General features: G+C 30.0%; 1 protein-coding gene across 1 annotated transcript in view; it reads left to right on the top strand.

Annotated features, from left to right (window-relative positions):
• Positions 1 to 24,158, top strand: part of LOC142328896 (band 7 protein AGAP004871) — a 175,984-nt gene extending 151,826 nt beyond the window's left edge. The window contains exons 5-9 of the mRNA XM_075373035.1: positions 5,725 to 5,928; positions 9,590 to 9,645; positions 10,757 to 10,835; positions 11,046 to 11,147; positions 23,938 to 24,158. Of these exons, the coding sequence (XP_075229150.1) occupies positions 5,725 to 5,928; positions 9,590 to 9,645; positions 10,757 to 10,835; positions 11,046 to 11,147; positions 23,938 to 24,057 (561 nt within the window). The 3' untranslated portion in view covers positions 24,058 to 24,158. The remainder of the gene's footprint in view (positions 1 to 5,724; positions 5,929 to 9,589; positions 9,646 to 10,756; positions 10,836 to 11,045; positions 11,148 to 23,937) is intronic.
• Positions 24,159 to 25,946: the final 1,788 nt, after the last annotated feature.

Genomic DNA, 25,946 nt, shown 5'->3' with positions numbered 1-25,946 from the left:
CTCGGCTAAGAATCGAGTTTAACCTTCGAGAAACGTGTTAGATATCAAATCGGCTTTTCATTGTTACCTTGAAATCGACTATCTAAATTTGAAATATTTTCATAGAGGAAACACGATTACAATATCCGTTGCGGTGCAAAAAAAAAAAATGAAGAAATGAAATTCCTGACGTTGCTGTGCCGAGAGCAAAGTAGTTCTTGAAAAACTTTAATATCCTCCTGATTTTATTAAAAATCTGATTTTAGGAAAATATTTTGCGTAGATATTTTATTTTATCCGGTAAGTTTTGAATAGCGATAACTTTGAGAGCAACAGCCCACGCATAGTCGCTAAAAATTATTTCTGATTTTTGAAGTTCTGTACGCGAATATCGTGGATGAAGCCGCGACGGGGGATGCAAGAACCATTTGGAGATACACTAAGAGGGTAAGAGGGTCAAATTTTACATATCAGAGATTTTTCACATCTTAACTTTTAACGACTAACAATTATAAACAATTTTAGCGTTGAAAAATCCCGGTAGGATGTAAGTACGTAATGACATTTATCGTAATGATTTCTATATATGAGGCATTGATGTCATTTCACTTTGGTTACGGTCGATTGGATCTCTAACTCAAAATTTTACTCAGAGTAGAATAATTATTTTACATAACCGTTTATTTTCTTACTTCCATGTTTTAATGTTTCATTTAATTTTCTTTTAAAGTAGTAGTCAGTCGAGGTTTGCTATTTTTACTGGCAGCCGGGAAATTTATACAACTCGATGCCGATCTTTTAAAAAATTTATTTAAGCGACTTTAATAACGTTAAAAATAAAAATTGAATGTATTAAATAAAGAAAACAGGCAAAACACATTATTCTACTACGTACTACAGGGATTTCCTGACTTCTTCAAGACGCACGCTATTTGACAGTAGTGTCACTGATAACTCCATCGACAAAGGAACACTATAAATAGATTCAAAAACAAATTTTTGAAATCCCAATATCACGTGCTCTTAAAAAAGAACATTTAAGAAACTTTTGTTGATAAATCGCCCGTCGGTTTCTTATGTATGGTAGATGTAATAATTATAAATGAATTCAAATTTATTACGAACCAAATTAATTTGCTTTTAGACGCTTCTTATAGCTCAAACGGCATTGTAATAGTTTACCGTTCGTTGAATAATAATCGATATATTTAAAAAATAATATTACTATAATTAGTGCTGTCGCCTTTAAATGCGTTGAACGTGATTCTCCGAGTTTGTCTCGGTCGCGTTAGTAAGTACAGTACTGGAATGAAGGAGTAGCTCTTAAAGGAAGGACTCCTGTTTTAAAGTTTATAATTTTTATTTGTAACAGTCTTAATGAAAAATTAACAGATGCGTCGTTTAACGACGTAAAAATTTATTTGATGAAACCCGAAAATTTTTATTAAAATAAAATCGTGCCAAAAACTCGTTTTTAGTTTAGGAAAGGTTTTAAAAATAATTAGTAATCGAAAAACTTAGGTATAAGTAATCTGTGGAGTTTCGCAGTTATTAGGACTATTCTTTTATTTATGTGAATTTGAAGGTGTCCTGTTGGAAAAGACAATATATAAAACGCATTATTTTCTAAAGACAGATGTCCGTTATTTTGTCGCTTTACATTCACGCACCGTTCTATCTTTTTGTTGTGGTGTATATGAAACGACCGGGATACGTAGAATCGATTATCGCATACCTCTCAGCGACCTTCAAGGTTGCTTTTTCTAAAAGTAATGATGTTCATTTGCACAGCCGATCCCAGCGATGAGTAGATTGAAGATGTCATTTGTAGAACTGAATATTCGAAGGGCTAAGCGATCTGATGTACAGCATATCGATAAAGACTAAGGAAACAAATCCATTTTTCACTATTCCTAAGGACCAGGCAAGGTTGCTGTTACGCTTAGGAAATTTAAAGTCGCATTTTTTGAGAACGTTTCACGACTGGTCGTCTACAACCCCAGGTTTTGGCGCACTTTCTATAAATGTAAAAAAGAGCTAAGAATTAGTTAATAGATTATAGACGCAACAATGAAAACTGCGCTCTAATCTTTTTCAAATACGTAAATAGTGAAATATAATAACGTTATAATACGTTGAAAGGTGGAACGTATAAATTATTTAGGATTTTTTATTAATCAAATACTTACATATTTTGATCGTATTAGTAAAATAAATGAGGTATTTAACAAATTATAGTTTTGTTTTCCAGCGGATGGATGTATAAATTTATTTTCGCGTTCAGTAAAGGTTATCGTTGTATAATTTTTGTTGAAAAACAAATCATAATAATCTTAAAAAATGAATTACTCGTTTAGGTTTTAATCGTCCACGCTTATCACGCAGTTCGTTAGAACTTCGTCGGTAAGAGGCGACGAAGTCAACGAACTACGTTTACAGTTCTAAACGTGTCCTTACCTAACGGTGAAATGAAAATGAGGGGAAAAAATAAGGGTGAAAACATTATATTTCGGTTCAGTTAAATTAGTAACAAAGAATACTTTCAAAAAATACCTCAACTTTTTTTCCATTTGATGAACCGTGAAACTCGAATATGTCATTTTATTAATTTTTTACGGCGACTTTACGAATCGCGCCGCTAGGTAGCAGTACTTGATAGTACAAAACTTGATTGATAATATACTTGAAACAATAAAATTTAAAAGAAAATATACTACAGCTTGTTTTAATAGTAAAATACTGAAGATGAGACGATTTTTTTAACTCCCATCACTTCTTTAAAAAAAAAAAAAAATTATTAGTTCACAAGAGATTACACGTTTTATCAAAAAAGGAATAAATAAATCATAAATAAATTCCATCGGTAAAATCGAATTTAACGATGAATTTAATCGAGCAGTAATTCATTAAAAAATAAAATAATAATTTATCAAACGCAGTGATATCTTGTTTTGTATTTCTTAACATTTCATAAAATGTGATTCCAAATATCTTAAAAGTGGAAAGATTTCATTATTACCGTACTTTCCTACTTTCCGCTTGTTACAGCATATTATAATTGCTGTCAAATAATGAAAATAGATATAATTTGAATCGAATAATAATATAATCAAATGCAATAGAAAAATTAAAAAGAAAAACAATAATAGAAGAAAATTTCATCTGATATATTTCTTTGTACATATGCAGAAATAATCAGATTATATTTTTCCCCTTCTTTCCTTTTTTTACATTATGTATTATTACTGCATTTAAAATCTAACCTTTTTTATTTTAATGTTTCATAAGACTGAAAAGTGTAAAACATGTAAGCTATAATGATTCTAGGCAGAGTTGCTTTCTCTGATAGTAATTTGTTCAGTACACAGCAAGTTTATGTTATGAACAGATTGAAGGTATAATTTGTAGGACTGTATTTAATATTTCAGTGAGCTTGGCATGCTGATATATTAGGCTCAGTGAATAACAACAGAAACTTTATTTAATTTACTTGGATAATAATCACAAACATCTTAAAAACATGATGTTACTGTCTTATTGAAGTACAAATTAATTTCATTCTTTTAGCCGGTTATTTATTTTTGTCAATTAGCCGGTTGTCGGTTTAAACTGTTAAACTTTAACAGTTTAATTTTAAAAACGATTATCGATTTGAATTTAAATTAACATTCCTGAAAATCCCTGAAGATTGAGTAACAATTTTTAAAGTACTAGGATTTACTCTTTTTAAATTGTTGGTAAGTGGAAATTTAATTTATACAACAGAAACTTTATTTCTCACTTTCCTTAATCGGCTGAGCACGGACCTGGTTATTCTTGGAAATGGCTGTATAAATTTTGGGAGTAACTTTTTTCATATCAAGTCTCCTATAATCATTATGTTTATGGGACTTAATACACAGTAAGTTATAATTTGGAGTCAGACTAATACAGATCTAAAGACCAAAATATAGCCGTCATTTAATTTGTTTTGCTTTCTTATTCTACAGGTGACTCATTTATTAGCATTAATTTGGAAAATCAACAAAATTGAGTAGATGCTATTTTTCTAAATTTTCTCTCTAAAGTATGGATCAGTAAATTATTCCACTCTTAAAAATAGAAAAAAATCAATCTCAAATGTTTCATAGGAACATAAAAAGAGTGTATTATAAAGCACTAAAAATCTAAAATATAAGTCTGAAGTCCTCAATTAAGTTGTATCTAGAGTTATCTCATTTTAGGTAATTGACATAAAGACAGTAAAAAATGTAACTTTACTGAAACTAAACTAATTGCAATACGCATTGTTTTTTTTTCTAATTCTTTTATTTATAGTCGCATCAACAATTAAAGTCATTAGCGACTTATCAGTGTAATGTAACTGTACTAGTAAATTTGTAGTTTTGAACAAGCTCAGGTCGATTTATTATTTATTTCTATATCTATATTTATATATCAATCTATTTCTATAAATTGATCATATAATGAAAATGATGATAGAAAGTTATTCAAAGCTTTAAGTAGCTCTCCTTAAAATATAAATATTTAGTATCCACATCCTATTTAGTGAAGTCAGTAACACTAGTGAGGTAAAATGACACTAGTTGTTGGTTTCTTTAAGAGTAATGATATTCATCATTCAAGCAATTCTTATGATAGGCTGAAGATGTAATTTGTACAACTGAATATCGCCTGCATTTTAATTGGCTTGGAATGTAGCAGTATATTTGGTGCAGTGTAGAAAATTATTTTATTCTTAGCTTTTTTGAAACCCTGCATAGGATACTTCTATTAAACCATTTGGTACAGTACCTAACATGTCAGTAATATTTCATAAATAATTTTTTTTAAATTACCAATTCTAAAATGTTTAGTTTTAACTGTTAATGTTTTCTTTACTCAAGTAATTCCAAACTGACTGGTTCAAAAGTGAGGTAAATAGAAAAATCTTTGACACTTATTACAACCAGGAAAAATCAGAGTGTAAATATAAGCAGTTGAAAAATAGGTTTGAAAATATTTTTAGGTTCGGTTATAACAATTTTTCTGTCATTCATTAAACAAGAACAATTCAAAAATACCATTAAGATAGTAGTTTAAATTTATTATTGTATACTCTTTCAAACAACTATTAAAAGATTGCCATTATTAATCAAATGTTAAATAATATCACGTGGAAGATATCATTTACTAGTTAAACAATTATATGCATCATAACAGTAAATTGGTTCACTGAACGACAAGATTATAAATTGGGATTAAAATTTAAGATTGTTAAGTACAATGTGATACAATTTTGAAGAGTTGTAACTTTAAAAAAAAGAGATATTCAAATAATAAATTAATGCCATTAGTTTTTCTGTACAATTATAGTTAATACAATATACCACCAAAAATTAAATATCTAATATTTTTGTGATATAGTAGGCTTTAGGTTCAAAACTAGTTGATGTTTACTTTCAGTTAGATTGGAATACTCATCGCAATGACTTGTTCTGATAGATAGGATGCAATTAATAGCTGTTTTCTGTTGCAGAATTGGCAGACTATTGAACTTGGTAATTTGACAGTGTTGCCGATAGTTACTACTGGATTATTATAAAATACTATTGCCAGTAAAATACAATTAAGCCTCGCTTAACTTGTAGGCTTTTTGTGATAATGTAATAACAAAATTTATACTAGCTGTTGGTATGATTAAGCATTATTTCTCTTTCATTTTGTAATTAACGTAGAATTTATCTATTTATTTTTTTGTTTCAGGTTCTAACAAAAGATAGTGTTACAGTATCTGTTGATGCAGTTGTCTACTACAGAGTCTCAAATGCTACTATATCTGTTGCAAATGTAGCTAATGCACATCATTCAACTAGGCTTCTAGCACAAACAACATTACGTAATGTTCTAGGTACTAGGCCATTACATGAGATATTAAGTGAACGAGAAGCTATTTCAAACAATATGCAGGTAATGATTTTATACACAAAATCTTAATTATTCTTTTATCTAAACCGTAATGAATTTATATAAAAATAATTTCATTGATTTTATAAGGAAGGAGTAAACTGTAAATAACAGAAACATACATATAGGGTAGCTGTGGTATCTACCCTATAATGGTCGCAGTATAATTAATTTTAAACGGGACAGACCAACTGATATATGCATCTGTGCAAGCTCTTGAATGTATGGAGAAATGAAGCTGTATTTCTTGAGTTGAGTTTCTGATACCAAGGTATAGGAAAATTACACTGTTGCATACTGTATAATTATGCTTTAAAAGAAAGGATAAATAAGATGTATTACATTAACTGAACAATGTATGAACTTTGTATTTTCTTAAAAAAAGATTACTATGTTTTTTTATATGATTACTATGAGATTACTATGAATTTTTAAAGATTACTATGTTATTTTCTTAAAGTTTTTTAACATAATTATTTTTAAGTGATTTAATTTTATATACGTTTATAATAGTTAATAAATTTGTGTGTGTGGGTGTGTGGGTATGTGTGTGTGTGTGTGTGTGTGTGTGTGTGTGTGTGTGTGTGTGTGTGTGTGTGTGTGTGTGTGTGTGTGTGTGTGTGTGTGTGTGTGTGTGTGTGTGTGTGTGTGTGTGTGTGTGTGTGTGTGTGTGTGTGTGTGTGTGTGTGTGTGTGAACCACTATGTTAATGTATTTTCAAACCAGTTAAAAATAATCTTTTCCTCCCAAAAATATACCCCAATTTTATTAAATATGGTTCTGATTTTTCAACATAGATATAAGGTTAAACAATCAATAGTTAATAAATTAATACAATACAACAGAGTTAATACCTTTTTAACCTAATTTGGTAAAACAACTTATAGCGCACAAACTACAACCAACTATAAATAAGTCTTGTTTAGACATCATACTATAGCTTTCAATGAGTGGCAGTTTAATATCAAAATAGTTGGACAATTTATGTTTGATCACTTATTTATTTATACAACTATAGTTGATGTTCAATTATAGTTACTATTGGGTGACAATGAATTATCTAGCATGTGAAAAATACAAGTCTAGCTCAAATACAGAACTTCTAGATGAAACACAGAGAGATGCTACTACTCTTCAACAGAGACTAGCAGTGAGTTAAGCTCTGAATTTTAGGGTTTTCACTTTAAGTTACAAAAATTTTCAAAAATTAACTTAAAATATCTAACACTGATTTCAATAAACCCATTGCTACTTACGGTAAGAATAAATTTCAGGAACTTTAAAATCCATTAAATGAGAAATCCGATGAAGAATTTTTCAAACACTAGTACTAGTAGTAGTAGTAGTAAACATCAACAATAGATGATGTTCAACAGCAAACAAAATGAGACTGAATGACGAAGGGAATTCATACCATTTCAGCTCTACTATGTCTATATTTTCAGGTATCAGTACATTCCTTTGTTTATCAGAGGCTTCTTTTTCAACACTGAAGCATCTTATGCTCCCATAAAAGGTTGAGATTATGGTAACATATCATTCTAGTGGATGCTGAAGGTGGCCTCAAAACAACTGTTGTGTAGCCATTTTTCTAGAACGTATTAATCCCAAACATATGATGTTCATCAAACTATTTTCATTTTCTGTTTAGCCACCAGAACCATAGTAATGTATTACTTCAGAGGATGATATGTATGAATGTAGTCTTGTACGGTCTCAGGTCAACCGCGCCTGAGATGTGTGGTTAATTGAAACCCAACCACCAAAGAACACCGGTATCCACAATCTAGTATTCAAATCCATATAACATTAAATGCCTTTACTAGGGTTTGAACTATAGAACTCTTGACTTCGAAATCAGCTGACTTGAGATAAAAGATCACCAGTAAACTAGCCCGGAGGGTTTGTTCATCAAACTTCACTGTTTCAGTGATTTACTGTTTATACACACTTAGTACTATATCTGGCTGACTCGGAACTGAAAATAGAGTGAGCCAAAAATTTATCTTAAATCAGACATAAAACTAGTTCTATCTATTACACATTTTAGGAGGGAAATGAAAGTTTTTCAAAGAAGTTAAAAAAATTTTTTTTCTGATAAAAACAAATTTATCCTTTCAATAACTTTTTTAGGTAGATTTCATAAGAAAGCTACCGACTTCCGGAAAATTTTGACATATCTTTGCATTTCACATCTGCCAGACTCCAAAACTACTGTCAGTTCAAAACTTTATTTTATATAAGTGATGTACTTAAGTGCCACTTAAAAGTGAAATATATATATATTTCACTTTCTTGTGGACACGATAAATTTTACGACAATTACTTTCAAAATGATACATAAAATAAAACCACTCAAAATTTCAGTCAAATTCGTTATTGGGCAAAATCGCACCATGGGGTTGGAAATGTGGAGCTTTTTCGATAAAACAAAATAGCGCTAACTTTCTTATTAAGTGAAATATCAAATTCATTTAAAGTTCCTACTATTCTTTGGATAAGGGCCTAAAACTTATCCAAATAAAGTTTTTTGATATCACCAACCATTGGCCCAGGGGGTGGAAAGGATGGGGTTTCGAAGGAAAAAAAAATCATATTTCCCTTAGGCGCTGTATCGAATCGGTTTAAAGTGGTTGTTAGTCCTCTAAATATTACGTGAAACATTTGTCTGAAACAATTTTTGATATGACCAACCCTTATGGCAAGGAATGATCAAAATGTTGCTGTAATTGTAAGAAGATGGGGCTTGTCGTATGCTAAACATGTGAAACTTTTTTCACATGGAATCATTGTTGTACTAAATAAATTTGAAGTTTTTCTTAACTTTAAGGTAAAAATCTTTTTTATCCCTTTCGGTGAAAAAATCAGCAGTAATTTCAACATTAATTTTAGCTCTTCAAATTACTTTGCCTTACATTCAAGTAATATTGTTCTATGCATTTCCCCAAATATATTTGTTCTATTTATTACGCCATGATTATGAGTAGCTAAATTTCTTTTAAAACTTACCTCACTACAGTCAATTATTATTTCCTTGTAAATAATGAAACAACAGTCATTAATTAATTCAGGTCATTAAAAAATCTTTTAATGACCTGAAAAATGACCTAATTCTAATCTTTTCTAATCTTTTAATGACCTAATTCATTGCATTGTAGGTATAAGATAATATGAAATATTACCTTATACCTACCATATATCTTACAATTTTCTTCTGCGACCTATAAAATGTTTCTAAATTTTGTTTTGATTACACTCAACTGCTGTTGTTTACTTCTCCCTTAAGTGATATTTTGTATTTTGACCATTTTGTTTGTTAATAGTATATAATATTTGTATGACCATTTATTTATTTAAGTATGTAATATTTGTCTGTCGCCAGACAATAAGATAAAATAATTACTTCTGGATCATATGTTGGGCTTTTACCTAATGATCTATTCTTACTGCAAAGTATTGTTACGATTCTTGATTACAAAAATCAATTTTATCAAACTTGATCACATCACTCTATGAAAAAATTTGAGTAGTTTTGTAGTTAGTAATAGTAGTAGTATAAATAGTTAGTTGTATGTGTATGTTTCAATCATACTGATTATAAACACAAAATATACTGATTATTGTTTTTATACAACAAAAAAGTAATAATTTTTGTATTATTTTAGAATTCACTTGATGATGCAACTGAAGCTTGGGGGATTAAAGTGGAGCGAGTTGAAATGTGAGTAAAGAAATTAAAAAGTGCAAAAATTTATCTAAAGTGCTAATTAATTAATTTTTTGTAATTATTGAAAAAAAGATTACCTGCTTTTTGTTAATTTTACAGTTTTAACCATTTTGAACTCAAATTTTATTGTCTTATTTCTTTTATTAGGAGCTCTTTTTTTTTATCATTCGAAAGTTTCAGCAGCATAATAGAGCCCTGTGTGTTAATGTAAATGATTACCTTTGTTCTATTAATGACATTCTTACCAAAAAAATAGGATTAAACATTCCATGGAATTTTGCAACTAGAGTAATTCTTATCTTGTTTTCATTGCATTAGTTCTATCAATGGCTAAATAATCCCAGATAACAGAAAATTTCTGTTTTTTCCAAATATAATTTATCATTTATCAGTCAAATTTTGTCTCATCAAAATTGATTAATTCTGTTACTTTTTAACACAATTTCCTTCCCACCAATTTAATAACTTCCTTATTAATAACATCTAATCCAGGAACCTTACTGTTCCTTCTGCTTCTTTATTAGTTTTCTACTACCCAGATATTATATGAATTTTACTACCAAAATATCCATAAGCTTCCTGAACAAGTAATTCTTTCCTGTCTTCAGTCGGTAGCTTCAAAATACTTGACCGTTTATTCACTTGTATCAGCTGTTAATTGTCTGATGGCCAGGTTTCTTAATGGCCAGGTCAATAAGTAGTGATGTGATGTTAATGCAAAATACTTTTTGTTTTGGTTATATTAGATTTATTTTTATTTAAATTTAATCAGAAATTTATTTGAATAATGTAATATAGAATTAAAAGTTAAAGCTACATTTTAAAATATGTGTTAGTTGTAGCTGTCAGAACTCTACACTATTTACTATTATTTAAAAAAAGAGAAAAAATTCTATAATGTTTCAACAAGTAATGACAGTCATTAGATGTTGCACATTATGAATTGCATAAAAACAAACAATACTGCAATTTATTTTAGTGTGATGAGTCATCAAAAGCCATTATCTATTGTTCCTTTAGAATATACTATATTTTATTTTATTAATTTTTTAATAGTTTTTGTTAAACATTTATTAATTATCTAAATGGTTATTTTAATTTACAGAAAAGATGTACGTTTACCAATTCAGCTGCAAAGAGCTATGGCAGCAGAAGCTGAGGCAGCCCGTGAAGCTCGTGCTAAGGTAACATCTTTAACGTACGGTTTCTGCATTAAGTTTTAGAAATACCTAATTTAATCAGCACAATTTTTTTCTTTTTACAAAGGAACAGTATGAGATTTTATATTAGTCATTATTTTACTTATAAGCGCTTATTAAGTTGTGAATTCCATTTATTGACGAGTAAAAAATTTTGTCAGCAGTTGTTTTTAAATGATAATGTTTTTTTTCTAGGTAATTGCAGCAGAAGGAGAACAAAAGGCTTCACGTGCTTTGCGAGAAGCATCTGAAGTGATTGGTGATTCTCCAGCTGCATTACAGCTTCGTTATTTGCAGGTAATAAAAAAAGTTATTTTGTAAAACGTAAGTATTATAACAATATTTTCTAATTAAATAGTAATATTTTGGATGTGTTAAAAGAATTAAGTTTTTTTTAACTTATATGACATATAAAGCAAAATTTTAGGCTTATCATTTAGTTTTTATGTGAGGGAATAGACAGTTATATGTTAACTTTAACATAAAAAAAAGTTTGTATTTTAGTAGTGTCCATGATGTTCAGATGTTTTTACAATGCACCGATAAACCAAAACACCTCACAAACAATAAGATATACTGATACAAAATAACATACTGACATAACTATGTAGATTACATAATCTTCCTATACAGTGAGAATACTAGACAATTGAGACTCCTCATAAAAATTAAACTATTAATTATTTAAAACTTCTCAAATTCATAGTAACGTAATTTTCACTTATGAATATGAGAAAACAAAATGGTTTTGCATCTTGCAATCAGAAAATATGGACTTTTAGCATTCGTAAACACACTGCACAAACTACATAACATCCCCAACCACTCACAAAAAGACTTTCTGTTTAAACTGAACACAGTAAAATATTTATCTAAAGCCAGTGGGTACAACAGAATACTAATAGGCAAATCCCTTTGCAAATTTCAAAATAAAACAAGGAACAATAAAGGATGCCAATTCATAACATTTGTTTACATTAACAATTACAGTGAAAAAATCTGATGTGGGCACCACATGACTTCCTTGAACACATATGAAATTACACATACACATTTTTTAAAATGAAAAGTACATAAAATTTTACTTCATTAATAACTTTTCATATTTATTTTTTTTTTATTATTATTGAATTATTACTTATTGTAAAAATTTTTTGACAATCATAAATTAGTAATTACTAATAAACAATAAATTTAAATTAAAAAAAAAAAAGTATAAAAAAAAGGAGATGAAGTGATTCGAATCGATGTGCCTTCCCCTTCTAAGATCCAAATATTTCATTAATTAAAATTTAATTTCGCTATAACTCTGGAACTGATAAAAATATGTAGCATTTATGATATCTTGTTCAAAAGCTCTCAATGAGGGCTTTTCTTATTGCAAGAAAAAATGTAAAATGCAAATTTTTGGATTTTCACGCCGAAACTAGTCAAAATAGATTCAGGGTTGGTCAAAATAGATATTTCTGTGGATATCTGAAACTAACATTTTTCATGATCACAATACTTGCTTTATTTCATACAAGAAAGTAAAACGTTAAAAAGACATTACAATATTGCATACAGAATTATTTAAAAAAGAAACACAAATCGTTTGACTAAAACTCAAATAAACAAATCTGATTTATTTGTGGTCTATATCCTTGACTGCTTTGTCTACAATAAGTTCTACTAAATAGAACTATGATGGAAAAACTTTTCAGAACAATACAAAGAAAATTTCAATCCACCACTGAATTTCTCTTATTAAAAAGAACTTGCTCAATCAAATACATCAGTGAAACCTCAAAATCTTACATATGAGCAGTAAAGGACAAAAACTAGATACACTTGAGCGATTCAGAAGTACAAATACAAAAATAGTATTCTATATGATAAAACTCAATTTAAATTACATACAACATATAACAAAGAGAAGGATCTTTGAAGGGAGACTAATTCAAAGAGTATGCAACATCCTACAGCATAACAATGAGCATGCCCAGAGACAATCACTTTTTATTAAAAAAAGGTAGAGTAACAAAATAAAATAAATTTTAAAGGAGGAGATTATGTGGGATGTAGTATAATAGTTTTAAATGAAAACATACCATAATTACTATATTAATTTATTGCATCAGTCGCATAGAGAAGGTTTATCTGAATACTAATAATTTTATCCTCCTCTATGAATCATGAGACCTTGCCGTTGGTGAGGGAGCTTGAGTGCTCAGGGATACAGAGTAGCTGGACCGAAGGTGCAACCATATCGGAGAGGTATCTGTTGAGAGGCAGACTAAGGAATGATTCCTAAAAGAGGGCAGCAGCTCTTTCAGTAGTTGTTAGGGGCGTGAGTCAGAATGACTTAAACGGCCATATCAACATCACTCAGTCCTCTGAGTACTGCGCAGCTGAAAGCAATGGAAAACTACAGCTGCTCTTCAAAGAAAATCTGGCTCTCTGCATCTTCATGTAGCAATGATGGAGGCGCCTTCCTTGGTAAAATATTCCGGAGGTAAACTAGTCCCCCGTTCGGATCTCCGGGTGGGGACTACTAAGGAAGGGGTCACCAGAAAATTAAAAAATAACATTCTACGAGTCGGAGCGTGGAATGTTAGAAGTTTAAAAAAGGTTGGTAGGCTAGAAAATTTAAAAAGGGAAATGGATAGGATAAATGTGGCTGTAGTAGGAATTAGTGAGGTTCGGTGGGAAGAGAAAGGCGACTTTTGGTCGGGTAATTTTAGAGTAATTAACTCAGCTTCAAATAATGGGCAGGCAGGAGTAGGTTTCATAATGAACAAGAAGATACGGAAGAGAGTAGAGTATTTCAAAATGCATAGCGATAGAATCATTGTAATAAGGATAAAATCAAAACCTAAACCGACAACGATTGTTAACGTCTATATGCCTAGAAGCGCCCATGATGATGATGAGGTAGAGTGTGTATACAAAGAGATTGATGAAGCAATTAAACACGTAAAAGGAGATGAAAATTTAATAATTTGGAGATTGGAATGAAAGCATTGAAAAAGGCAAGGAAGGAAATATAGTGGATGAATACGGGCTGGGCAAAAGGAATGAAAGAGGGGACCGACTTATAGAGTTTTGCACGAAGTATAATTTAGTAATTGCCAACACCCAATTTAAAAATCGTAATAGAAGAATATACACTTAGAAAAAGCCAGGCAATACTGCAAGGAATTAGATAGATTATATCATGGTTAAGCAAAGATTTAGAAATCAACTCGTTGACTGCAAAACTTAGCCTGGAGCAGACATTGATAGCGACCATAATTTGGTGATAATGAAATGTAGATTGGGGTTTAAAAACCTGAAGAAAAGGTGTCAGATGAATCGGTGGAATTTGGAGAAGCTTGAGGAAGAGGAGGTAAAGAAGATTTTTGAGGAGGACATCGCAAGAGGTCTGAGTAAAAAAGATAAGGTAGAAAATGTAGAAGAAGAATGGGAGAATGTTAAAAAGGAAATTTTTAAATCAGCAGAAGCAAACTTAGGCGGAATAAAGAGAACTGGTAGAAAAACTTGTATTTCAGACGATATATTGCAGTTGATGGATGAAGGTAGAAAATATAAGAATGCTAGTGATGAAGAAAGTAAAAGGAACTATCGGCAATTAAGAAATGCTATAAACAGGAAGTGCAAACTGGCGAAAGAAAAGTGGATTAAAGAAAAGTGTTCAGAAGTGGAAAGAGAAATGAACATTAGTAAAATAGACGGAGCATACAGGAAAGTTAAGGAAAATTTTGGGGTACATAAATTAAAATCTAATAATGTGTTAAGCAAAGATGGTACACCAATATATAATACAAAAGGTAAAGTCGATAGATGGGTGGAATATACTGAAGAGTTATACGGAGGAAATGAATTAGAAAATGGTGTTATAGGGAAAGAAGAGGAAGTTGAGGAGGATCAAATGGGAGAAACAATACTGAGATTTGGATTTAAGAGAGCATTAAAAGATTTAAATGGCAGAAAGGCTCCTGGAATAGACGGAATACCTGTAGAATTACTGCGCAGTGCAGGTGAGGAAGCGATTGATAGATTATACAAACTGGTGTGTGTTTATGAAAAAGGGGAATTTCCGTCAGACTTCAAAAAAAGTGTTATAGTCATGATACTAAAGAAAGCAGGGGCACATAAATGTGAAGAATACAGAACAATTAGTTTAACTAGTCATGCATCAAAAATCTTAACTAGAATTCTAGTTAGAGTTAGAGAGTTAGTTAGAGAGTGGAAGAAGTGTTAGGAGAAGACCAATTTGGTTTCAGGAAAAGTATAGGGACAAGGGAAGCAATTTTAGGCCTCAGATTAATAGCAGAAGGAAGATTAAAGAAAAACAAACTAACATACTTGGCGTTTATAGACCTAGAAAAGGCATTCAATAACGTAGACTGGAATAAAATGTTCAGCATTTTTAAAAAATTAGGGTTCAAATACAGAGATAGAAGAACAATTACTAACATGTACAGGAACCAAACAGCAACAGTAATAATTGAAGAACATAAGAAAAAAGCCGTAATAAGAAAGGGAGTCCAACAAGGATGTTCCCTATCTCCGTTACTTTTTAATCTTTACATGGAACTAGCAGTTAATGATGTTAAAGAACAATTTAGATACGGAGTAACAGTACAAGGTGAAAAGATAAAGATGGCACAATTTGCTGATGATATAGTAATTCTAGCCGAGAGTAAAAAGGATTTAGAAGAAACAATGAATGTCATGGATGAAGTCCTACGCAAGAACTACCGCATGAAAATAAACAAGAACAAAACGAAAGTAATGAAATGTAGTAGAAATAACAAAGATGGACCACTGAATGTGAAAATAGGAGGAGAAAAGATTATGGAGGTAGAAGAATTTTGTTATCTGGGAAGTAGAATTACTAAAGATGGACGAAGCAGGAGTGATATAAAATGCCGAATAGCACAAGCTAAACAAGCATTCAGTAAGAAATATAATTTGTTTACATCAAAAATTAATTTAAATGTCAGGAAAAAATTTTTGAAAGTGTATGTTTGGAGTGTCGCTTTATATGGAAGTGAAACTTGGACAATCGGAGTATCTGAGAAGAAAAGATTGGAAGCTTTTGAAATGTGGTGCTATAGAAGAATGTTAAAAATCAGATGGGTGGATAAAGTGATAAATGAAGAGGTATTGCGGCAAATAGATGAAGAAAGAAGCAATTGGAAATCATGAGCCATTCATTGTATCATTTTTACAGACAACACAACTATATCTATACGTGAAGTTATTTACTTAAAAGGAATTTTGGACTATATGATTGCAGTTAAAATATTATTCTCTGAATAAATTGTAACCATCTAGTTTCAACTATGGCTAAACCATTACATTGCGCTTCTCTGGTAGTTGTAACATTGCTGAATGTTTGGACAGAATTCCTGATACTAATGACTATAGTATTTCTCTTGCACGTAGAGCAAAATTTCTGGGTATTTTATTAAATAAGGGCTTACGGTAACAGGTCTGTTTTTTACCTTTTAACTCTTAGGTACTAGTAGTACTTAAAAAAAAATTGGGCTGTTACCCAATGTCCTTCATTAAAAAAATGGCTGCCAATTCGTACGATTTTGAAAATGTCTCATTTTTGGAGCCCAAAATCCACATGTGGGACAAGTGGAAATTCTGAAATGTATACAGCAGTAAGTACTTATTATAAACTTTTAAACCATATAAAATTTATTTTTTACCAAAGGGGTTGACGAGTAATGACGCCATCAAAACTGCTAAAAACATCGTCCCTTCTAACCGTGAACAATGTATCCAAAAAATTCACAGTATGTATTTTTTCAGATAATAATGTAGGCCTACTATATAAAATATTTTAATATGTCTATAATGAGATATAGATATGAGTTCTAGATAGTTTGTTACTTAAAATATGACTCATACACACAACTCATGTTTAACACGAAAGTGAATAGACATGCATGGACATGAATGTTTGCGTAATCCTGAATGTAAACATTGTAGAAGGCCCAGTTACTGTTTTGACTTCAATGTGATATGTTGTATTGAAAATTTAAACTATAAACTTACTGAAAATTTAATAACCTAAAAAGGCATCATTTTGTTAAAAAGAAACAAGCTAATTCCTCAACATTAAAAAGAAAAACTTGTTGGAGGGTGAATGTATTGTAATGGAAAATTTCCTTTTTGTGATACAGGATGAAGTCCAATCATATCACTGGTCAAAAACTTATGCCACAGTACATCCGTATTTCATATATTTAAAAAAAAAGGAAAATTACAAAGCCAAACCTACTGTGTGATTAGTGAGTACTTGAATCACAGTACTACATCATTCTTCTGCTTCAAAAAGCAAGTTATAAATAAAGTAAAAACACTATTATCATAAGTTACACATGTTTTTTTTATTTTTCTGATGGCTCTTCAGCCCAGTATAAAAACAAAAAAAATTTCATATATTTGTTCTACCATCAAGAATATTTTGAAATCGCAGGTGAATGGCATTTTTTTTTGGTGGAAATGTAAAATGGACTGTGACTAAAGCAAGCCTTCACAGGACAGTTAACAAATCGTTACACCATCTGAAATGTACATTTATTGCAAAGTCGATATTAAAAATATAACACTTATTTTCTGCTCTAATAAAGATGTTCACATGTTGAGTTCATGTTATCAGGTAATCACAACAGTCCCATAAACAAGAACCTTTCACAGTTATGTTCCAACAAGTCAGAAATGTATTCTGAAAGTCCAGACAAGTCTGAATCAGAAACATTTACATTAGTATCAGTAAATAAGGACATTAGTGTTTCTGATTTCTTTATGAGTTTACCAAAGCCAAAATTTAATAATTATGTCTGTGGAGTATACGATGGCAAGGGGTGGTTATGCAAAGTCAAAATACATGAAAACGAAGAGGAATATCGAATACAATATTTCCACCCGCAGGGTCCTGGTACTTCATTCAATAAATCATTGAGATAATCAAACATGGATTTGACTGAAAAATATTTTAAAGATTCTCACGCCTTGAGAGCTTTTTCTATCAACTACTGGAAGAAGACACATTACACTAAAGAAGAATGAAGACTTATCAGTTCTACTCAATAAAAAAATGGCAGGAGCACTAATTTATGTTAGTTAAGTTTGTTATCAAAATGTGCAAGATTTATTCATAACTTCCATAACAGGAGTAAAATAAGGTAAAAGTGAATTGAACAACTTGTTAATGAATTGTTTATCATTTTGTAATTATTATTTATAATTTTGTAATTGACTATTTATTAATTATCAATTTATTCATTATAATGAGTTTAGTTGTAATTTTTATAATCTGAAAAAAATACATAACATCAGTATTTTTGGATACGTTGTTTATGGTTAAAAGGAACGGTGTTTTTAGCAATTTTGTTGGCTTCATTACTCATCAACCCCTTTGAGTAACAAAATAAATTTTATATGGTTTAAAATTACATAAAAAGTACATACTGCTGTATACATTTCAGAATTTTGCCATCTGTCCCACATGTGGGTTTTGGGCCCCAAAAATGAGATATTTTCAAAATCATATGATTTGGCAGCCATTTTTTTTAATGAAGTAACAGTCCATTTTTTTTATAAGTTCTCTTTGTACCTAAGAGTTAAAAGGTAAAAAACAGACCTGTTACCCTAAGCCCTTAATTATTTATTTTGGGCCCAAAATTTGAAAAAAAAATAGCAATTTATAAACGTAAATGTTTCTTCAGTAAACAATACAAGATTTGGTTACATAACAAAATGAATTTTGAGTGTACCAAGATGAAGTTCCATCTTTACTGTTTCCAAAAAGTCCTTTTTAACTAATGTAAGATATAAAAAAAATGCTGCAGCTCATGAAAAAAGTGAAGAAAATGGCTGTTTTTACCTGTTGGCGATTTAGTAAATAGTATTAAATATATTTTTTGGACACTACAAGATGGGTAGTTATCATATACCAAATATCATCAAGATCAAGAATAGTGATGCACTGATCATTTTTTTAATTAAAATTGAATACCTCCAGTTACAGCTTAAGCTGGAAGGAATGTTATGTTAAATTTATATGGTGTAAATTGTTTTAAGTTTGTATTTTATTGAATTGTACTAGATCAATGAATTTGGTACTAAAAAATTGTAGAGATTAAAATATATGAGAAAGATCAAAATATGTGAAACAGATAATTAAGAATGTAGGATTAAAAGAAATGTTGAAGCCCACTGACTCAGAATAAAAAGCAATTCAGACGGGTATTAAATCAGTCAAATGACTACAAAAACAAACCAGATTTAATTTAGCTATAGAAATCTGAATACTGATTTTTTATTAACCTTGGATAAACAAAGTTTTTGCCTGTATATTTGAATCTTGTGTAGTATTATAAAGAATAACCGTGCAATTTCTGCTTTATAAATTTATTTCTATTATGTATAAAATGTAACACTCTTATAGAGTGTTACATTTTAATCGACCCAGGCGATTTTTTCGTAAACTACGCCCAATACAAAAAAATGACCTAACAAAAGTTACTCAGATTGATTAGAGGGGGACATCTCATGGTGACCTTGACTGTTATTTCAAGTTTAACACAATTCTTATAAATGGAATTACCTATTTTTTACCATACCAGTGAAAAGATTAGAAATGTTTTCATTGGAATAATGTAATCACACATATGACTTTGGACCTTTTTTGAAGATCATAGCCTAACCATCAGAGATAGTGTTATACGGGTAATAGTATTATACAGAGATAGTAATATACGAGTTACTCATTTTTGAAGGTCATACAATATTCCTGGAATATTTATATTCCAGGCCATTTATCTCGAAAACTGTGAGAAGAAGTATAAAAATGACTTTACACTATCGTATAACACTATCTCTGATATAAAATGTTCTGCTCTTTTCATTGATGGAAAAGAAAAAAATTGATTGATGGTCTTTTCAAAAATAGATCATTCCATTTGAAAAAAATCCCTTTCGGCACAACGGAAGGCGGAGGTAGTTTCATCGGTGCTAAGTAGGGGATAAAAAGATGTTTACCTTAAAGTTAAGAAAAACTTCAAATTTACTCAATATGACAATCGTTGCATATGAAAAATGTTTCATATGTTTAGCATATGACAAGCCCCATTTTCTTACAATTACAGCAACATTTTCATCTTCCCTTTCCATAAGAGTTGGTCATATCAAAAATTGTTTCAGACAAATGTTTTAGGTAATGTTTAGAGAACTAATGACCACTTTAAACCGATTCGATACTGTGCCTATTAAGTGAGGTATGATTTTTTTTGTCTTTGAAAACCCATCTTTTCCAACCCCTGGGCCAATGATTGGTGATATCAAAAAGTTTTACTTGTATAAGTTTTAGGCCCTTATCCAAAGAATAGTAGGAACTTTAAATGAATTCAATATTTTACTTAATAGGATAGTTATAGCAATATTTTGTTTTTTCGAAAAAGCTCTGCCATTTCCACCCCCATGGTCCGATTTTTCCCATTAAAAAACTCGACCGAAATTTTGGGTCGTTTATTTTATTTATAGATTTGAAAGTGATTGGTGCAAAATTATGGCATTACATTTAAATATATAAATGTATATATAAACTTCTGAACTGACGGTGGTTTTGAGGTCTGAGGGATATGAAACGCAAAGATATGTCAAAATTTTCCGGAAGTCGAATCATGGTACCCATTATAATAGGTACCTTTCTTATGAAATCTACCTAAAATCGTATTAACCTTGAAATAACAGTCAAGGTCAAGTTAAAAATCAATTTCAAGTTCACCATGAGCTGTCCCCCTCCGGTCTAAGTAACTTTTGTTAGGTTGTATTGTGTGTAGTTTACGAGAAAATCGTCTGGGGCAATTAAAACACTCGTTTGTATTAATCGGTTATTGCATTAACAACAGTTGTCCACATTTTTTCACTAGATGAATTTTGTATTTTTTTTCATTTTCTATAAAAATATACACTTGGTTTTGTGCAGAAACAGCAACTCTTCCATTATTTCTTTTCACATTACAACCTCAAATATGAACATAAACAAAAATGAAATTTACATTTATTCGTGGTGGGCCATGAGATTTTGAAAAAGACTTCTGGGTATGTGTAGTTTTCCTGCAGTTTTTTCTTCATTCAACTGTCAACTGAGTTTCACTATGTTATTCAAACTCAACAGCTGGATGTTGTGTTTTGGTACTTTTATAATTAATACAATGGGTTTCGTAGAATTTGAGATTGAACTAAAAAATGGTATTAAAATGTATACCAAAGAGGTAATATAAAAGACCTCAGAACCAAAGATGAAGAATATATAAATTTTAACGGAAATGATTTGCAGCAAACCCCTTACTAAATTTAAAGATTAAATGAGTAGCAGAAGCCCAATTAGTTGTCGCGGGCATCATGCTAGAAGTTTCCAGCTCCAATCAAACATATTACCAAGGTTCAATGGTGAAGTTGTGGGGATCTGTATGGATTATATGCCAAATTTACTCACACCAGAAATTTCAGAGTAGGAAGGTTTTTTATTAGTGCTAACTCCGGTCAACGTATTTGACATTCACAACCATAAACACAGGAAAGCAAAGTTTTATTTTTATCACATGGGAACAGCTAAAAGATTTGTTCAATCCAACTAGACTGTATTAATATTGAAATTTCTTCTTGTGTAAAAAAATCTCCATTTATTTTCAGATAACTGTTAAAAATAAAAATACGATCATTTGCTTTCTCTTGACAATAAAACACGATATGATATTGATAAACAGATTGAAACCATTCATCATAATTTTCCAGAATGAGGACATTTGCAATTCCCTATAGTAGAAGTTTCATCATAGTGAAACAAAATATAAAAAACAATTATATTTACTCAGTTACTCTTAGTAGTTTTCTAGTAACAACAAAAATTAAGAAACATGTTATATTATAAATTTAAAAAATGATCAATGCAGATTTATAAAACAATTTATTTCCACACAATCTACAGCTATACGACAAAATAGAAAGTATCTTTCATATTTCAAAATTCATGTATTTTGAATATTATACAGAATGACACGCCATTTTACGTTCAAGACCATTCATTAATGATCTTCCAGTTCAAAATTTCAAACTTGAAAAGTTATTGGAAAAAAATAAGTAGTTCATTTTCCAAATAGAAAAGCAAGTTCCAAGCTGTTATGTACCAATAGATATTAAGAAATGTGAAGATATTAAGAATCTGCAAGGTTATATCCCTGTTCAGCACATCAAATTTTATAACAAATTATTTAATTGGGGTATCACTAACAATGAAAAAGAGATGAATTTTTTTATTTTGACATGACTAATTTTTATTATACGTTTGCTTGGAACAATTTTTAAATATGTTAAATGTCATGTTTTTAATTGTTTTGAAGAAGAAAATGCCCAACAGTAACTAACTGATATATTCAGTTTTATAATCCTGGCCCCCTGTAACACCTGTCAGTGTGTGGTAATGAAATTAACTTGTTTGTAGCTTTTGAAAAAGTAGCATGCCAGACCAGTTGAAATCTTAATTTAAAACAAGAGGTTATGTTAGATTTATTAGTTATGTAAGAACATGACGATTTAGAATATTTAAAAAAATGAACATTTCAAAATCACCTTAAACAAAGTAAATCAATTTTTATTAATTTCTGAAAGGTGTTATTTCCCAGTAGTGCTGTTTTTCAATAACCGATTTATATATATAACCTAATATTTGGAAATTTCAGTTACAATTTAACAATTGATCTTATCTAGTTTGCATATTCTTATTGTAGTTGAGTAGTTCTAAAATAGTGTCATAACTGATGTTAGAAAGTAAAGTATGTTATCCAAAAAAGTATGTTAGAAAGTAATGTAATTTAAATCTTCTTCATGTTGGATCCTTAACTGTATCTGAACTATGATCCTGAAAATTACAAAATATTTTTAAAATTTTAAATATCTCTGTCCAAATTTTAATCAATGTGTTTTATGAATCGAGGTAGTTTTCTTCTTAAAAACCATCAGATACTTTAATCTTAGAACTTCTTCTTTACATTTGCCATATTCCATATCATATGGAGTCAGCATTTCCACCTTAATTCTTCTCCACCATTCCTCTCTTTCCTGGGCTTACTCCTTTCTCTAATCCACTTCTCTCAGATCATCTGCTTTCTTTTTTCAACATATGAATTTTTGTTTCCAACATACTCTTACTCACTAATCAACTCCAAATCATTTTAGCCTACAATCCTGTAGTTTTCTATCAACAGGACCCACCCTTGTCATTCTCCTAATACACTCGCTTCTTTTTTTGGTCGCTTCATGTCATTCCACTCACTATATTAGTATTCTCATATCCACCTTCTTTACTTAACCATCTTCGTAATTGCCCAAGTCTTAAAAGTTATACATCATTGTCAATTATTTTCCTTTCACCTTTTCATTTACTTTCTTGTTGCACATTATGGTATTTATTTTTTTCTAATTTGTCTATACATATTGTAGTTTATGCTTTATATTAACCTTTAGCCCTTTATTCTTCTATATTTGACCACAGATACTTAAATTTATTTGCTGTTGCTGATAAAGTAACTTTCCATCCTGTAATTATATAAACAATTTCTCATCTCTTTCAATACTATAGATTCTGTTTTCGCCCTACTAATATTTTTTTCATTGGATGTTTGATTTTAAAATCTCCCTACCCGATTCTAAAATACAATTTTAAAAATATTTGTTATACCAGTAAACAGTATTTAAAATCTGCTTATCATGATTTATACTGATAATATCATGATTTATATTTGATAATACCATTTGAAAAATCTAGAAGCTGTTTAGGCACTATAGCATAAATGATTAAAGAATGTAATTAATAAGTGGCATGTACGAGTAATTTAAAAAAATTTTGGTAATATTTAAATATTTCTATGTATTTAAAACAGACTAATATTTAAATTTACTTTGTATTAAAACAGAATAATTTTTTCATCCATGGATTAGATGAAAGACTTTCTTTATATAACTAAATTTAATTTATCATTTGATAAGAATTAACAGTAATTATATTTTTATTTTGTTTCAGACGCTCAACACAATATCTGCAGAGAAAAATTCAACTATTGTATTCCCATTACCAATAGATATGATGACTTACTTCATGAAAGCGCAACAGCTGAAATTGTCAACAGCAACAACCACATAGTGAGATAATCTTATTTTTAATAGTCTTTATATAAAATTAACCTATCCTATTCCTGACAATCATTAAAGTGACCATCAATTATTATGCATCCCCACTTCCTATCAAAAACAAGAAAAATCATTTGTCTAATATCTGGCTTTATTACATCCAGTTGTAAATGTATAAAATTATTGTTATTGTATCAAATTTACTCTAAATCATATTATTAATATATTAAAAGTTCATATTAACATATTAGATATAAAATGTTCTTTTACTTTTAAAAAATTTTGAAATAAATTTTTTTAGAAGAATTATTAATAAATAGTTAATAGTTAAAATCAGGGAGTAACAACACTCTATTTTTTCAAACGTCAAGCACATCAAACATAGAAAATTATGTCTGTTTCTGTTTCATTAATTTCACTGATTCTTTTTTCATTTTCAAAGTTTTTTCAATCATGTTGACAATGAAAATTGCACAAACTAAAAATGTTTAACATCAAACCGAAGAATATTTAATAAATATGTTTTTAAATTGTTATAATGGTTAAATTACTTATGAACATGTTGTGACCAATATTATCACTTGAATTAAGCTAGTGTTATTGCTGGCAGATATTTTTGTAGATAAAAAGATATATAAATGTAATGTGGTCTAAAAGTGTATTGGCAAGCATACTTGGAGACACACTGACTCAGCCAGCAGTAAAGTATAGATTTATATGACAATGTATGAATATTGAATGTAAACTAAAACTCACTCTAAATTTATTGAAACAAATGGATGGATGAATGTATAGGTGTGTTGTGTGTGTGTGGTATGTGTGAGAGAGAGAGTGTGTGTATGTCTGTGTGTGCATGACTGTGTATGTGTGTGAGAGAGAGAGAGAGTGTGTGTGGCTGTGTGTGCATGACTGTGTTTGTGTGTGTGTGTAAGAGAGAGAAAGAGAGTGTGTGTGTCTGTATGTGTGTCTGTGTCTGCACATCTGTATATGTATGTGCGCGCATGCGTGCATGTGTGTGCATGTGCGCGCGCATGAGCGCATGTGTTCTGAACCCACCCATACTGTTTTGTTACAATAAACTAGTACACTAGAGAGTCTGGAAGATGATGTTAAATTGCTCATTTTGGTCTGGCTAATGGCTGAGGTTGGGAGGTTGGAAGGTTGGGAAGAGTTTATGGGATGGCAAATTTATTACATTTATTGAAAAAAAAAATTCATTTCAATGAAAAGCTAATTAAAATAAATGAGGTAACTCTGGAGAAAGATAGCTTGCAAGTCAGATTTTAATTTGCTTATTTTTATACATACTGATGACATGCAGAGTTAGTAAATTAACATTTTAGTAGCATGGATCCTACAGCTTGCTAACTATATTTACAAATCATTAAATTTTCTAATAGAGTTCTGCTAGTTGTTTACATTGTAAACAATTCAATAAAATGATATATATTGATAAAATATATTACTTTAAAGAGATTTGGCAATTGATCTCGAGACTTTAAACATGTAGCCATAATATATTTTCATTCAGTGTCAAATTTATGACTTCTCTTAAGGTTTTTTGATTTAAATATTCCCCAGCACTTAAAGTTTCACGTTATATATTTATTAATGTTTATCTGACTCCTAAATAAATAATTATTTTTTAATTTCAATAAGCACTCATTTTATCAGAAAATTTTGAAAAATACAGAATAGGTTATTTAAGTATGCATTTCCTGTTGCTAAGAATTATATCTAAAATATGCTTCATATTGTTATAATATATGATTGTTAAACAAGTGTCTGTAATAATACTGTTGAGAAAATATCAATGTACCAATATTAGTGCTAACATAGAATTAAAACTCCAAAGTTACCTTTATTACCTTTCTTGTTTTAACAATCAGTCTTTTCTATTAT

The sequence above is a fragment of the Lycorma delicatula genome, chromosome 8 (genome assembly GCF_047948215.1).
Source record: "Lycorma delicatula isolate Av1 chromosome 8, ASM4794821v1, whole genome shotgun sequence".
Lineage (NCBI taxonomy): Eukaryota > Metazoa > Arthropoda > Insecta > Hemiptera > Fulgoridae > Lycorma > Lycorma delicatula.
Note: the sequence above shows the minus strand (reverse complement) of the source record. Positions and strands in the feature narration are given on the sequence as shown.